Source organism: Hemiscyllium ocellatum, chromosome 7 (genome assembly GCF_020745735.1).
Source record: "Hemiscyllium ocellatum isolate sHemOce1 chromosome 7, sHemOce1.pat.X.cur, whole genome shotgun sequence".
Classification (NCBI taxonomy): domain Eukaryota; kingdom Metazoa; phylum Chordata; class Chondrichthyes; order Orectolobiformes; family Hemiscylliidae; genus Hemiscyllium; species Hemiscyllium ocellatum.
In genome coordinates this window covers 7,174,703-7,192,085 of record NC_083407.1, presented here as the reverse complement: position 1 = coordinate 7,192,085, position 17,383 = coordinate 7,174,703, and the positions used below count along the sequence as shown (strand labels likewise).

Genomic DNA, 17,383 nt, shown 5'->3' with positions numbered 1-17,383 from the left:
ATTCATCGCAGTCTTGCATCCCAGTCACTTGAATGAGTAGATAACCCATCAGCAGTAGATAATCTGTTGCTCACTCGCTTCAGAATCTCTTTTGCTTCGTTATTGTCCCCTCGTTATTGCTGCACATTGCGTGGTTTAAGCTGCTTCTTTGTTCTCCAGTAGCCGAGTTCAACTTGTCTGTCGAGGATTTTCAAACCATTGACCACAGGCTGAAGCTGTTCCTCGACGTTGAGGTTTTCAGTGAAGATAAGGAGGAGTATCGGTGCTTTGTCAAGGTAAGAGCTTGGCGAGAGGACATTTTACACACAGGAATTTAGGCCTTTCAAGGTCTCAAGCCTATTATCCCGTTGGTACTAACCACATAAATGTTGACTGACTATAGTTCGGCTGTGCTGCTAAAATAACTGAAGTAGAAGACTGAATTGTGATCTGTGACCTAGCTCCATCTACCCTCAGTTGTTGGGCATCCCTCAGTACCTTGAGATAAATTAACATTTTATCTGGGTTTAACTGTGTCGAAGAATTAGCTTCCAACATGCATGGTGTGCCATGTTGAGATGTTTCTAGTTTCACACCTTAGTTGAGTATTGCTGGAAGAAAAAATACATCTTCTGAGCTTTTTATTTTGCTAGAATGGTGATAGAATGAGAGGAGAAAGCCAACTAATCAGCAAATGGATTCTAATTGATAAATGCACCCATTCATGCTGATTGGCAGCATCCTATTAGTGTGAGCACCTCATGTTACTACTGCAACATCGCAGTGTGAACATCTACATCCACCTATTGCTCAAACCTTTGACAGACTTTGCCATTCTAGGTAGACTTTTTCTCTTCGCCTGTGGGCCACAGGTATCACTCTCTGGCAGCATTTATTGCCTGTCCCTAGTTGCCCCTTGAGGAGGTGGGGGTGAGCTGCCTCCTTGAACTGCTGCAGTCCATGTGCTGTAGGTTGACTCACAATGTCCCTTAGGATTGGAATTCCAGATTCAGACCCAGTGAAGGGGCGGCGATAAATTTCCACTTCAGGATGGTCAGTGACTTGGAGGGGAACTTGCTGGTGGAGATATTCCTACACTCCTACCTTCTAGATGGTAGTTGTTGAGAGTTTGGAAGGTGCTAGAATCACAGAATCCATAGAGTGTGGAAGCAGGCCATGTAGCCCATCAAGTCCAGACCGAGAGCATCCCAAACAACACCATCTCCCTACCCTGTCCCCGTAACCCTGAATTTACTGTGGCTAATCGACCTCGCCTGCACCCTCCTGGACATTATGAATAGTTTACTATGGCCAATTCACCCTAACCTGCACATCTTTGGACTGTGGGAGGAAACTGGATCACCCGGAGGAAACCCACTTAGACACAGGGAGAATGTGCAAACTCCACCCAGGCGATCGCCCGAGAGTGGAATTGAACCCAGGTCCCTGGCGCTGTCTAAGGATTTTTAGTGAATAGCAGGTTTTTTAAACACAGCATTCTGCTCACGTGTCTGTCCCTGCAGTGCTCCAGTGATTCCCAGCATAAACTGGAGGAACAACTTCTTGTCTTCAGACTAGGCACTTTACAAATTGGTTTCCAGCAACTGCAGTCCTTGTTTTTACCTACTTTACATATTGAGTTCAACCCCTTCAGATTGCAAACCAACTTCCATTTCTGTTAATTTACAATGTCCTCCCCACCAACCCCCCATTCCAGCATTGTCCTTTCAAGGCTGGCGGTTAGACAACCATTGTTCTGCCATTCTCAGTTCAGATCAAGTGATCAGAATATCAACATCTTTTCACCATTAGCACCCTATATCCACTTCAACACCTGCTAACCCCACCACCACTATGATGTCCCCTCTAGGCTTCACTTCAGCTCTGAAGAGTCATCTAGACTTGAAACATTAGCTTGTTCACACTCCATGGATGCAGTCTGACCTGCTGTGATCTCCAGCATTTGAATTCCAGCATCTGCAGTAATTTATCCCACTTTTGATGATGGAGGGAGGGCCATTGATGAAGTAACTGAATGGTTGGGCCTAGGACACTACCCTGGGCAACTTCTGCAGAGACGTCCTGGAGGTGAGGTAACTGACCTCCAAGAACTGTGACCATCGTCTTGTAAGCCAGGTCTAACTCCAACCAGCACCTGATACCCATTGATTCCAGTTTTGCTAGGACCCCTCAAAACTCTGAGTGTGGTTCTGGAAAAGCACAGCTGGTCAGGCAGCATCAGAGGAGCAGGGAAATCAACATTTCAGGTATAAGCCCTTCATCAGGAATGAGGCTTGTGGGCCGGGGGTCTGAGAAATAAATGGGAGGGGTGTGGGATTGGGGGAAAGTAGCTGAAAATGCAATACTTGGATGAAAGTGGGGTAGAAGGTGATGATAGGTTGGAGAGGAGGGTGGCGATGAAGGTGGGGAGCCCCTCGACCCAGAAGCCTCATTCCTGATTAGGGGTTATACCTGAAACAGCGACTCTCTTGCAAAACCACTAAGGTATTTCGGTGGGCGAGGTTTGAAACCAAGGATCATCTTACATAGTGGAGCAGGTCCAGTGGGCTGTATGGTCTACCCTGCTCCTATTTCTCATGATCTTGTTCAAGTGGAGAAGGAGTAAAGAGTACTGAATATTTAGATTAGATTACTTACAGTGTGGAAACAGGCCCTTCGGCCCAACAAGTCCACACCGACCCGCCGAAGCGCAACCCACCCATACCCCTACATATACCCCTTACCTAACACTAGGGGCAATTTAGCATGGCCAATTGACCTGGCCCACACATCTTTGGACTGTGGGAGGAAACCGGAGCACCCGGAGGAAACCCACGCAGACACGGGGAGAACGTGCAAACTCCACACAGTCAGTCGCCTGAGGCGGGAATTGAACCCAGGTCCCTGGCGCTGTGAGGCAGCAGTGCTAACCACTGTGCCACCGTGCCGCCCGTTGTACTGCCCCGAGTACTGGGGCATTATCACTGGACTGGCAGTCCATCCCATTTGTGGCTTGGTAGCTCCATTACTGGTCGAGACCACAAAGTTAATTATTGAATATTGGCAACCCTGATTGGATCATGTTGCACAAATTGATGTAATCCCTTAAAATAGTAATTCTTCATCCTGGAAAGTCCCTGATGCAAGTGAGTGCCAAGTGATCCCACCACCAATGGTTCAGATCTAAGCTCTGCAGTCCAGCCACATCCTGTCATGAATGGTGGTGGACAATTAAACAACTCACTGGAGGGTGGCATGTCCACAAAGTCCCGTCCACAAAAATCCCCATCCTCGGTGGTGGAAGAGCCCAACACATCACTGCAAAACTGATGATTGTAGCCAACAGTTGACAGAAACGGAATTGGATGAGCCATATAAGTAGTGGTTACAAGAGCGGATGAGAGATTTGGAATCCTTTGACAAGTTGCTCACCACGAGCCTCCCCAAACCCTGTCCGCCATCTACAAGGCACAAGTCGTAAGTGTGATTGAATACTCCCCACTTGCCTGGATGGGTGCAGTTGCAACATTACTAAGAAGCTTGACACCATCCAGGACAAAACAACCTACTTGATTGGCGTCACATCCGCAAGCATCCTCTTGCTCCGACACTCAGTAGTAGCAGTGTGTATAATCTGCACAATGCACCTCAAATTCCCTACAGCTCCTTAGACAGCACTTTTCAAACCCACGGCCACGACCATCTAGAAGGTCGAGAGCAGCAGATTCATGGGAACACTATCTCCTTCAAGTTCCCCTCCAAGCTAGTCTGCATCCTGACTTGGGAATATATCGCCATTTCTTCAGTGTCACTGGGTCAAAGTCTTGGAATTCCCTCTATATGGCATTGTAGGTCAGCTCACTGCACATGAATTGCAGTGGTTCATAAAGCAGCTCATCCCTACTTGCGTAGTTAGGGTTGGACAATAAATGCTGGTCCAGGCAGTGGTGACCCCATCCTTGAAGAGTTTTTTTTAATGGACTTATTTCATCAACTGCAAAATTATTGGTCATGGAATTTTTATCTTAAAGGGAAGATTGTGAATTTCTAGGAAGATCTTTCACATTCCCAAGGCACCTTAATGATTTGATATGCAGCCATTGAAATATTCAAAACTGTAACATTGATTTTCTTTTCGTACACACCCGTGGCATGCAGGACACATTATGGTGCTAAATGTTTGAATTACAAGATGATACTTGGCCTGCACCAACCACTTCAGTGGTTGGGAATATATGCAGCTCAGTAGTTAGGGGAACATGATATCTGTGCTGCTTCAGAGAATCTCATTGAGCTCTCGGATACTGGTAGCTTTGCTTCTGTACAAAATGTTTTTTGCTTTTATTCAAATGTGGGTGTCACTGGCTAAATCACACTTGGAGAAGGTAATGGTGAGCTGTCTTCTTGAACCACTGCCATTCACGCGATGTGGGGACACCCACAGTGCTGTAAGGAAGTAAATTTTGACCCGTCAAAAATGAAGGAACGGTGATATGTTTGCAAGTTAGGCTTTTGTGTGGCTTGGAGACCGGCACATGGGGGTTGTGATATTCCCAGGAATCTGCTGCCCTGCCCTGTCCTTCTAGGTGATGGAGATCTCGGTTTTACAGTCTTAGGTGGCTTGAAGTGGTGAGCTCACACTAAAGTATGAATGCAGAGAGACACTTGACATCAAAGGGGTAACATTCCATTGTCATTTAGTTATTCAGTCAGAGCCAACAGACACAATGTTGTCCAGCTGCTTCAATTTCAATTTCAAAAGATAAGATGCTCTTGTAAGTCAGGGACGATGTTGAGAAATGTCTGTTTTCTAATTGTCAAGCTTTGGAGAGCAAATTTCCTCACCTACTTACAAATCTACTTTCAAACCACCAGCTGCCGGGTCTTTGATACGCTCAGTCACAGAAAGACCCACATCAGAAACTTTTAACACTGACCATCATCCCTGATGATAATGCAGGAAAGTCTTTGTCTTTCCATTTGGTATTAATTTTGCTTCATGTGTCCCTCCCCTTCACATTTGATATCCTTCTCAGAGTATTCTTCCGCCTACCCTCCATTTTAGTTGTTTCCAGGACTATGACCCCACCATCGCCCTTCAAGTACCAGGGATGAGGCATATCTATGGTAAAAGAAAAAACAAAGGATCTGTGGATGCTGAGAATCAGAAATTGCTGGAAAAACTTGGCAGGTCTAGCAGCATTTGTGGAGAGAAATCAGAGTTAACATTTCTGGTCCAGTGACCCTCCTCCAGAACGGGAGAACTTGTATTGATATCTGCAAAATAACTGTCTTAGATCTGGCTGTGCGGTATCAAACTTACAAAACCCTCTGCTGCTGCTGGATAATCTTGGACAACCCAGATAATTCCCAGCTCTTTTTTTTTTGAAAACCTCACTTTAGTTCTCTTGACCTCCCTCTTCCCCCTTCCCCCACCCACATTTAACTACAAAGAAAGACTTGCATTTATATGGCACCTTACACGATCTCAAGCCGCCCAAATTTCTTTATAACCAATCAAGTGCTTTTCAATTGCAGCCACTATTGGGCTGTATAGCAAATGCCTTATTTATAGCGATAATCTCCGCACGTTACTATCTCCTCTTCCCCACTTAGTTCCAATCTGAACCTCTGTCTCCAGTTTCTTGTCCCGCTTCTCATGTCCTCTGAGCTCATTGTCCATATAACCTACCCAGCTTTGGTCATTTTTTTTTCCCCTTCTATTACCACCACCTTTGTATCAACATGCACCTTTTTTGCCTTTGCCTAGCCCTGAGTTGCTGGTGAGTGTGGCTGCGATAGTGGTTACTTCTGGGAAAGCCCAGTGGGATTCTGGTGGTTGCAGGTTGCTGTTATCTATGACAATGGGTCAGCTTTTGGTCATGGTGCTAGCCATAAGTTATACTGGAGAGTGACTTCTAGCTGTGGTGCTGGGAGAGCTGTTATTGTCGTGGGGGTTAGATGGGGTTAATAGTAGGGTGGGGTGGAAAGGTTTTGAAGGTGATTACAGCTGGAAAGCCTAATCTTGTGCAATTATCATCAGTTCATGTTTAACAACACGTTGAAGAGCATTAGAAGTCACAAGGCTTTATTGAATTTTCAAGCCAGATTCTTTGTAGTTGCTACAAATCTCTACTACATCCTGGATATTACATTGTCACTGATTTGACCCATTAGGGTCCTTTGCTTTCTGGATTTTACTGCAGCAGCTGCCTAATATCCTTCTGCATTATATGTTAATAACAGATCACTGTTTGGGGAGCACAGTTTAACATAGGAATCAGTGGTGAAAATCTTTGCTCTCTGAGGGTCGTTAGTTTGCAGAATTCTCTTCCCCAGTGAGCAGTGCAGGCTGGAGTCATTGAATATGTTCAAGGCTGAGTTGGGCAGACTTTTGATAGAGAGTTGAGAGTTTTGGACAGAATTATGGAGTTACGGCCACAGTCCAAATATCCGAAGAACAAAGAAAAGTACAGCACAGAACTGGTCCTTTGGCCCACTATGTTGTGCTGAGGTTTAATCCTAATGTAAAATGTAATAACTTAACCTACGCACCCCTCAACTCACTGCTATCCATGTGCATGTCCAGCAGTCGCTTAAATGTCCCTAATGACTACTTCCACCACCATCGCTGGCAACACATTCCATGCATTCACCACATCCACTGCTCAACCTTCGTTGACCTTTCTTGTCACTTCAGTAAAGAACTCAATAACAAGAGGTTTGAGAGACCGAATGGCTCACTTCTCATTCATGTATTCTTGAGCAAAGGAGACAGCCAATCAGCCCATTATATCAATTGCCAGATCGCTGCAACTCACCTTGTCTCCCCCTCACCTGCCTTTTCCCTGCAGTCCCACTGACATTCCACACCCAATTGGTGTACTGGTGCATTGACTTTCAGCTTTGGAAGCCAATGCAGTGGACAAACCTCAGAGGTCCGTGCACACGGGCTAAGATAAAATGAGGGAATATTGGTCAGGATCGTTGAAGATATTTTAGGATGGAAGTAGATTGATGCTTGACTAACGAGAGAGAGAAAGCTCTTCCTAATAAGTGTGTTTATATATAAATTTGTTGCTTTCATTTGGATCACCTTCACATCTCGGTCACTTCCGACACTTGTTGACTTCCCAATGTAACAACACATTAATTTTAAATTTCTGTTAAGTGTCGAAGTCAGTCAATGGTAGCCTAGATCCTAGCCATCTCCAGCCTTATGGCTTTCAAATATCTGCAGGACGATTTTGACCAAGCTTTTAATCACTCGTCACTAATGTCATCATGCATGGCTAATCAAATTTAACTTGAGAATGCTCCTGTGTTGTGTCACAGGCCATTCTGTCTTATGACGATGCTACATAAATATATAGCAGGCTCTTGACAACAGCTTATAACTGTAAGGAATTGTTGTGAAGAGCTTAGTGAACACGGTGGGTGTCTCATGCATTCTGCAAGCTGCTCTCCTCCATTCAGGGGCTAATAGCCCTGCCACGTGTCAGTTACCATAACCCACCACTAATTATATAAATCGATGCTGTCTCTCCCTCCGAGAGTTGATGTAGTTAACACCCCTTTCTATAAGCACAAAGGAAAATGCTGGAGCTGGGAAAGAATTGAAGTTAGAACTGTTAAAGTGCCAATAATGTTGAAACAGTCCCTTTTGAAGTCCCCATTGGAAGCACGTTTGAAGCCTTTCTTGAAACTAAATTCCACAGACTATACGAGTTAGAACAAGTTTTAACAGTGCAGCCTGTCAGGTGAAAAGGAAGGACAGCTGCTGTGTAATTTGTTTTCAGAGTTCAGAGGAGTATGCTTCAGCAGAGTACATTGCTCTTCTCATTCCGTTCTGCTTTCCCCTCCTGCCAGGGGTGTCAGCTTACAGGCAGTGTGAGAAATCGAGGTTACAGTGTCAAACTCCTCCCACTATCCCTTCACACGCTGCACCATTGGATTCAGTCAGTATTGCCCAGAATGACTTTATTTCAAAACCATTCCATTCTGTTTGGTCAGAAGCATAGAAGATATGAGCAGGAGGCGGCCATTTGGCCCTTCAAGCCTGTCCTGCCATTCATCACGATCATGGCTGATCATCTAATGCAATAGCCTAATTTTGCTTTCTTCCCACAACCTTTGATCCCATTTGTCCCAAGTGCTATATCTAACTGCCTCTTGAATACATTCAATGTTTTGGCGTCATCTGCTTTGGGCAAAGAAATGTCACCTTATCTCTGTCCTAAATGGTCCATCCCAAATCCTCAGACTGTGACCCCTGGACACACCTACCATCGGGAACATCCTCCCTGCATCTACAATGTCTAGTCCTATTAGCATTTTATAAGTCTCTATGATCCCCCTCATTTATTTGAGCAATCCTGACCTAGTCAATCTTTTCTCATTCTTCAGTCCCACCATCCCCGGGATCAGCCTGATACACCTTTGCTGCACTCCTTCGTGCGCAAGAGCATCCTCCCTTAGAAACTAAGATGAAAACTGCACACAATATTCTAGGTGTGGTCTCACCAAGACCCTGTGTAACAGCAGCAACACATCCCTGCTCCTGTACTCAACCTCTCCCAGTGAAGGCCAACATCCCATTGGCCTTCTTTACCACCTGCTGCCCCTGCACGCTTACCATCAGCAACTGATGCACAAGGACACCCAGCTCCCACTGCACACTCTCCTCTCTCAATTTACAGCCATTCAGGTCGTAATCTGCCACCTTGGTTTTGCTTCCAAAGTAAATAACTTTGCATTTATCCAAATTATACTGCATCTGCCATTGACTTGCCCACCCACCCAACCTGTCCAGATCATACTGAAGCATCTCTGCATCCTCGTCACAGTTCACCCTCCCACCCAACTTGGTATCATCTGCAAACTTTGAGATGTTGCACATTGTTCCCTCATCCAAATCAGTAATATGATGAATAACTGGGGTCCCAGCACTGATCCTTGAAGACCCCAATGCCCAAACTACCCAACCTGAAATCCGGCAGTGTTGGCCTAGAGGTTTCCAGTTTTGAGGTACTGTGCCCCTACTATTGTTTCACTCCCCTCTCCTTTTCAGGCAGATGACGTTCATAGTGCCATTCACTCCACCTCTGGACAATTCCTTTTTTACTTGTCTCCCTGTCTCCACCTTCTGCCTTGCGCCATCATCTCTCTCATTACTCAATGTCTCCTGTCTTCTGCCCTGTTACAGACCTTCACCTATGTTGCTTTTCAAATCTATTGCATTCCTCGCACTTCCCTTTATTGATGAAAGGACCTTGATTTGAATCATTTTCTCTGTTTTTTTTCTCTACTAGTTACCATATTTTTTTTCCAAGCACTTTCTCTCTTTATTCCATTTGACATTTTGAATACTTTCTGTGTCTCTTTGGGACACTTTGGCTTGTGCATCTGAACCAACTGAATTTCTTTGGATCTCTAATCTCCACTCCTTTGCACACGATTTGCCACCAATCAGTAGTAATTTATTTACAGCAGGTAGGGTTTGTTGGCAAGGTGTGCATTCATTGTACATGCCTAATTGTCCTTGAAGCTAATGATGAACCACCTTCATGAATACAGGTGAGTGGCTTACTAAGCTATTTCAGAGAGCAGTGAAGTGCCGACCACATTGTTCTGGAATCACATGTTGGGCAGTTAGGCAGGGTCAGTAAATTTCATTCCCTGAAAGTGAACCAGATGAATTTTTATGACATTCCCAGTTTTTCCCACAGTTGTTTTTTCTGATGGGGGAAATTTTCATTTGAAAATTTTCAAACTGCAACGGGAGTCTTTGAAGTCTAGCTCATCAGATTGCTGTGGTTGCATTACTGGGTGAGCAGTGTCGTAAACTTAATCATGTGCTTAAAGGTCTGCCGCTCCAGTCTGATGGGCTTCAGCCACTGCCGGTACAGACTTGGACTCCTGTCGTGACTATCATGAACTCACCACCTTAAATTGATAACTGGGATGAAGTTATTATCCTATGATGGAGGCTAAGGTAAATTGGGTTCGTATTTTCTGGAGTTTAAAAGAGTGGGGGAGTGACAAAGTAGACAGCCAAGAGATTGTTCCTGCTAAATGGGAAATCTAAATCATGGGCCCTGTCTCAGGGTTAAGGGGCTGATCATTTGGGACTGAGGTGAGAAGAAACAACATGACTTGCTAGTTGTAAATCTCTAGGTTACTGTGGCCCAGAGGGTGTAGATGGTCCATTGTTGAATATAGTTAGGGTTGAGGTACACAGAACATTTTAGTGTCTCAGGGGATTGAGGGATATGGGAGTGAGCAGGTAAAGTGCATTGCAAACCCAAAGTTGTCCTGAATGGCTGAGCAGTCTTGACCGACTGAATGAATGAATTACTATACTTTCATCATTTGCAAGCCGTGAACACAGTTTGATGTGGTTTGAGGAGAGGCAGATCTCTGAGAAGGTGTGACAGTGTGTGTTTGTCCTCCTCTGCTGCTGTCCCTCCCCATACGTGCGGTGTGTGTTGGGTCATTGGTAATTGCCACGTTGTTTTGAAAGGGTCAAGGAAAAAAATCTCTTTGCAAAGTGAGAGATTATAAGACGGGAAGTAAGTGATGCATTCAGCTGCTGCTGGTCTGTACTGAGTTAGCTGACCTCGAAGGTGAGACTCTTAACCAGTACAAAGTCCTTCCTGCTGCTGTGGAGGAGGGACGATGTTTGCTTGTGATGCTTCAATGCTCTTGTACGCCTTTTCTGATCCTCATTGTATGGTCATGTGAGTATTGTATTATCTTGCAGTGCGTGATGAGCTAGACAGGCCAAGCAGTTGGTTTTACTTGGAGATTTGACTCCCTGCAGTCGCTAGTATTGCATCAGCAATGTATCTTTGAGATAAACAAGCTTGTCTGACCAATCGCATGGATCTGTTCATTTGTGAGGGACAAAGAAAGCTCCAAACTGGAATGCATCCAATTTTTTTAAAAACATAGCAACAGTCTGATTAATTTGCTTGCTTGTCTCATTGTGTAACTTCATGGTTTCAAGCCAACCCCTGCGACCCTGAGAATATAATCATTTTCAGTTTACTGAAATAAAATATTGGCATTTGTGTAGCACGTCCCCTGACATCAAGACATCCAAAGCACTTTGCAGTCAGTAAAATAATTTTTGTAGTTATTGTCATATCAGAAATGCACAAACCAGTAGAAGCACAGCAAGATCCCATAGGTAGCAGCTTGATGATAAGCAGAGAAATTGGCCTTGATTTTTATGTCATCATTGTCTACAGGAATAGTGCCAGAAGACTGGAGGATGGCAAATGTGGTTCCCTTGTTCAAGAAGGGGAATAGGGACAGCCCTAGTAACTATAGGCTGGTGAGTCTCACTTCTGTTGTGGGCAAAGTCTTAGAGAGAATTGTAAGGGATAGGATTTATGAACATCTGGATAGGAATAATGTGATCAAGGATAGTCAGCATAGTTTTGTGAAGGGCAGGTCGTGCCTCACAAACCTTCTTTGAGAAGGTGACCAAGGAAGTGGACGAGGGTAAAGCAGTAGATGTGGTGTATTTGGATTTTAGCAAGGCATTCGATAAGGTACCCCATGGCAGGCTAATGCAAAAACTACGGAGGTATGGCATTGAGGGTGCATTAGAGGTTTGGATTAGGAATTGGCTGGCTGGAAGGAGACAGAGGGTAGTAGATGGTAACGGTTCATCTTGGAGTGCAGTTACTAGCGGTGTTCCACAAGGATCTGTTTTGGGACCATTGCTGTTTGTCATTTTTATAAATGACCTGGAGGAGGGGCTTGAAGGCTGGGTGAGCAAGTTTGTGGATGACACGAAAGTTGGTGGAGTTGTGGACAGCGAAGAAGGATGTGGCAGGTTACAGCGGGATATAGATAAGTTGCAGAGCTGGGCAGAAAGGTGGCAAATGGAGTTCAATGTAGCTAAGTGTGAAGTCATTCACTTTGGTAGGAGTAACAAGAAGATGGATTATTGGGCTAATGGTAGGCTACTTGGTAGTGTGGATGAGCAGAGGGATCTTGGTGTCCATGTACACAGATCTCTGAAAGTTGCCACCCAGGTAAATAGTGCTGTGAAGAAGGCATATGGCGTACTGGGCTTTATTGGTAGAGGAATTGAGTTCCGGAGTCCTGAGGTCATGTTGCAGTTGCATAAGACTCTGGTGCGGCCTTATGTGGAGTATTGTGTGCAGTTTTGGTCGCCATACTATAGGAAGGATGTGGAGGCGCTGGAACGGGTGCAGAGGAGGTTTACCAGGATGTTGCCTGGCATGGTAGGAAGATCGTATGAGGAAAGGCTGAGGCATTTGGGGCTGTTCTCATTGGAGAAAAGAACGTTTAGGGGAGATTTGATAGAGGTGTACAAGATGATTAGGGGTTTAGATAGGGTTGACAGTGAGAACCTTTTTCCGCTAATGGAGTCGGCTGTTACTAGGGGACACAGCTTTAAATTAAGGGGGGGTAGGTATAGGACAGATGTTAGGGGTAGATTCTTTACTCAGCGGGTTGAGAGTTCATGGAATGCCCTGCCAGTAACAGTGGTGGACTCTCCCTCTTTATGGTCATTTAAGCGGGCATTGGATAGGCATATGGAGGTTATTGGGCTAGTGTAGGTTAAGTAGAGTTCGGTCGGCGCAACAATGAGGGCCGAAGGGCCTGTACTGCGCTGTATTTTTCTATGTTCTATGTTTTATTGGGATAAACGCAATCATTGTTCCCCAGCTTACCTTCACATTAGTCACATTTTGTGTCTGACCTAAAGAGGGCAGGTGAGGACTAGGTTTAATATGTTATCCAAGAAACAACGCCTCTGACGGTGTGACCCACCCCTCAGTGCTACATTTGGGCTTATGTTTGTCTCTGAAGTGGGTCTCGAACCAATGACCTTTTGAATGTAAAATGTATGCGCTACCTTGATCATCACCAATAAAATAATAGACCAACTGCCTTTACCTCACTATAGAGTCAGAGCTGTATAGCATTGATACAGACCCTTTGGTCTAACCTGGCCATGCCGACCAAATATCCTAAATTAATCTTCTCCCATTTGTCAGTATTTGACCCATATGCCTCTGAACCCGTCCTATTCATATACCCTCCAGGTGCCTTTTAAATATTGTAATTGTACTAGCCTCCACCACTTCCTCTGGCAGTTTATACCATACATGCAACACACTCTGCATGTCAAAGTTGCCCCTTGGGTCCCTTTTAAATCTGTCCTCCCTCACCTTAAACCTGTGCTGGGGGAAAAAACCTCCATAAGGTCATCCCTCAACCTCTGACCCTCCAGGGAAACAGCTCTAGCTTACTCAGCCTCTACCTCTAGTTCAAACTCTCCAATCCTGGCAACACTCCCAGTAAATCTTTTCTGAGCCCATTCAAGTTTCACGATATCCTTCCGATAGCAGGGAGACCAGAATTGCATGCAATATTCCAATGTTCCTGTACAGCCGCAACATGACCGCCAAGCTCCCATTCTCAATGCACGAACCAATACAGGAAAGCATATCAAACACTTCCTTCACTATCCTATCAATCTGCAACTCCACTTTCAAGGAATATGAACCTACACTATAAAATCTTTGTTCAGCAACACACCCCAGAGCCTTCCTATTAAGTTTGCAGGTCCTGCCCTGATTTGCCTTTCCAAAATGCAGCATGCACAATTTATCTAAATTGAACTCCATCTGCCAATTCTCGGCTTAATAACCCATCTGATCAAGGTCCTGTTGTAGTCTGAGGTAGCCATCTTCTTTGTCCACTGTATCTTCAATTTTGGTATCCTCTACAAACTTACTTAACCATACCTCCTATGTTACTATATTATCTTTAGCTTTTGTGAGATCTACTTCAGCAACGCTGGTTACGAGACAATTAGTTTTAGTGACTGGGCTCAGGGTGGCTTGGGGTGTGGCCGGGGAAGGTTACTGATATTCTCCCTTCTTTGAAATACTGCCATGGGATTCCAGCGATGAAGAGGTTGAGCAAGTTGGGTCTATCCTCATTGGAATTGGTGAAATGAGATTTGGCCTAATTAGAACATGCAAGTTTGCATTTTTTATTCACTCGTGGGACCTGGGTGTCATTGGCTGGACCAGCATTTATTGACCATCCCTAGTTGTCTTTGAGAAGGTGATGGTGAGCTGCTTTCTTGAACTACTGCAGTCCATGTGCTATCAGTAGATCCACAGTGCTGTTGCGGAGGAAGTTCTAGGACATTGGCCCAGCGAGACTGAAGGAAGAGTGATGTATTTCCCAGTCATGCTGATGAGTGGCTTTGAGGCAACTTGCAGGTGGCGTTCCTATCTATCTGCTGCTCTTGTCCTTCTAGACATTTCGTATTCATGGATTTGGAAGGTGCTGCCTAAGGATCTTCGGTGAATTTCTGCAGTGCATCTTATAGATTGAGAAATTTGCACGTGAATACTGACCAACTGTTTCCCCCCTTGTGTTGGGAATCGGAAACTGAGGAATTTAAGGATTCTCCTGTTTAAGATGAAGACGAGGAAGGTTTATTCCCTGAGTTCTCACTCCTCAGTGCTGGTACCAGGAGCACAGTCTCGTGCAGGTGATGGCCTAGTGCAATTATCACCTAAGACTATGAATCCAGAGAACCAGGTAATGTTCTTGGAACTCAGGGTAGAATTCTGCTATTGGGAACTTCAATTCGATAAGAATCTAATTATTGACAATTGTTGGAAAAGCACAATTGGCTCACTAATGTCCTTTAAGGTAGGAAATCTGCCATCCTTACCCAATCTGACCAGCATAACAGTCCAGACCCACTGCGTTATGGTTGACTCATAACTGCCCTCTGGACACATAGGGATGGGCGCTGCCACAGCCAGTGACACCTATATTCTGTGAGTGAATATTTTTTAAAATGCATCCACTTGGAATTGTGTGCATTAGCTTTGAGATATCTGGCTGTGAAGTGCTCAGGAAGGCTGTACTTGGCTCCATGAAGATTGACTTTTTGTATTAAGGTACAGGAGTGCTAGCCAGTGACTGTGGAATCTGATGGGTTTATGGCGAGACCTTTCTCAGTCAATATTGACTGGTTTCTTCAAATCAGCCATGGGTAAAATTAGGAGCTGTGAACAAAACTACAGAGCGGAGCTGTTGACACCTGTTGAGTATTTGACGAGAGTTGCTGACTCATCAGAGGTGTGACCCTGATTTAATCACGGAATTAGTAGAAAACGCCTATACACAATTGTTTGTAGTTCACTTGTGTGAGATTTCTTATAAAGCATTCAGTAACCAAAGGCAATTCCGTTTACAACAATCAAAATATCTTGATTTGCTCCTTCTTGACAGATACATAAAATGTTGAAGTTGACGTGTGAATTCTATGAAAGAGTATTGAGATGACATCATCAAGAATGTGTCATGCTACTCATTGTTGAATCTACTGATCAGAAATGCCATCTCTGGATTTTTAATCTGCCGCATCTGAAAAGGAAATAAAGAATGCTGGAGAAACTCAGCAGGTCTGAGACCATCTGTTTAGAGAAAGCAGAATTGAGTCCAGTGTGAATCCTCTTCAAAACTGAAAAGTGTTGTGGATTTTTTTTTCATACTTTTGACAGAGGCATGGACTTAAGAGGGTGGCTGGTGGGGACCATGTGCAAAAAACAAGAATGTTAATGGTGAAATGGAAAAAGAGATGAAAGTGGTGTAAGGTGTGAGCTTTTAATAGTTTGGCCAGACCATTGGGCTGCTCTGTCATTAGAGACCGGGACAACTGGTGCTGGTTTAACCTGCGGGTCACCACATCTCAGGCAAGAAGGAGAGAAGGTTCGGAAAGAGACCCCTCCATGATAACCAATCCCCTGCATTAGAGTGCAGGCCTAGCACACCAATATGTAACATTTAAATTGCCCCAACAAGAGGGGAAAAATTTTCCAGGGGAAAGACATGCCCTTTCTCTAATTAACTGGAAACCTTAAAGGTGCTATCAGACTCCAAGAAAAGCCACTCATTTGTGCAAAGACAGTGATGCATCACCAGACTGGGCAAAATATAAAAATGCCAAAGACTTGCACTAAATTATTCCCAGTTGCTTTTTTTTTAGAGAAAGCTAGCCTGAAATATAAACAAAAATAAGAGTTTCTGTAAATATTTTAAGACGAGTCGGCAAAGTGCGCCTGGGGAGTTAACAAAAGTGGGACAGACAAATTGAAACAGGTATTTTGCATTAATCCTTCCTATAGAGGCTGCAGGTTAGAATCTAAAAGCAGATAGGCCTCAGGAAATGGAAGTGAGAGGGGACTTCAGGAAAATTACCATCGCGAGATTAGAAGTCCTGTGCAAATTAACAATGATGTAGACTGGCAAGTGCCTGAGTCCTGATGGCATTCATCTGAGAGTTAAGTACCTAATAAGATAGTTGATGCATTAATATTTGTTTTTTCCAATTAATGGGAAGAACCCATTAGACAGCAACTGGATATCCTTTTGTTCAAAAAGGGAGACAAGGCAAGAATCTATACTCTCATTTGGCTTAACATTTGTCAACACTTGGAAAGGCAAGAATTGATCAGGGGTGGTCAGGATGGACTTGTTAGAGGGAGATCCTGTCTGACTAATTTACATTGAACATAGAACATAGAAAAATGCGGCACAGTACAGGCCCTTTGGCCCTCGATGTTGCACCGATCCAAGCCCACCTAACCTACACTAGCCCACTATCCTCCATATGTCTATCCAATGCCCATTTAAATGCCCATAAAGAGGGAGAGTCCACCACTGCTACTGGCAGGGCACTCCATGAACTCACGACTCGCTGAGTAAAGAATCTACCCCTAACATCTGTCCTATACCTACCACCCCTTAATTTAAAGCTATGCCCCCTCATAATAGCTGACTCCATACGTGGAAAAAGGTTCTCATGGTCAACCCTATCTAAACCCCTAATCATCTTGTACACCTCTATCAAGTCACCCCTATCAAGTTAATTGAGTTTTATTGTAAAGGTGACTAAATATATTCATGAAGGTAATTCAGTTGACATGGTTTGCATGGACTTAAGGAAGGCTATTGACATGGTCCCACATGGAAGGCTGGTCCAAGAGCCCGTGGGATCCAAGGCAATTTGGGAGCCTGGATCCAAAATTGACTTATAGGAGGTAAAGGGTGATGTTGAAATATTGTTTGGAAGTCTATGACCAGTGGTGTACTGCAGAGATCAGTGCTTGGGATCTTTGCGTGTTAGACATATTAATAACTTGGATGTGAACATAGAGGGTACATTTAGTAAGTTTGCAGGTGACATAAACAATGTTGTTTATAGTGAGAAGGATGAAATTCATGGTCAGAAATTTGTTAGCTGGTGAATTGAACAGAGTAATAGAAGATGGAATTTAATCTTGATAAGTATGAATTGATGCATTTTGGAAGTTCTAATAAGGGAAGG

The 17,383-nt window shown here is 44.3% G+C and overlaps 1 protein-coding gene across 2 annotated transcripts in view; it reads left to right on the top strand.

Moving 5' to 3' along the window:
• stk11ip (serine/threonine kinase 11 interacting protein) overlaps positions 1–17,383 on the top strand; it is a 127,261-nt gene that overhangs the window by 70,994 nt on the left and 38,884 nt on the right. The window contains exon 20 of one of the 2 annotated variants that reach the window (XM_060828238.1): positions 163–275. In XM_060828238.1, the coding sequence (XP_060684221.1) occupies positions 163–275 (113 nt within the window). Of the gene's footprint in view, positions 1–159; positions 276–17,383 lie in introns of both variants that reach the window. The other variant, XM_060828237.1, reaches the window with a different exon arrangement.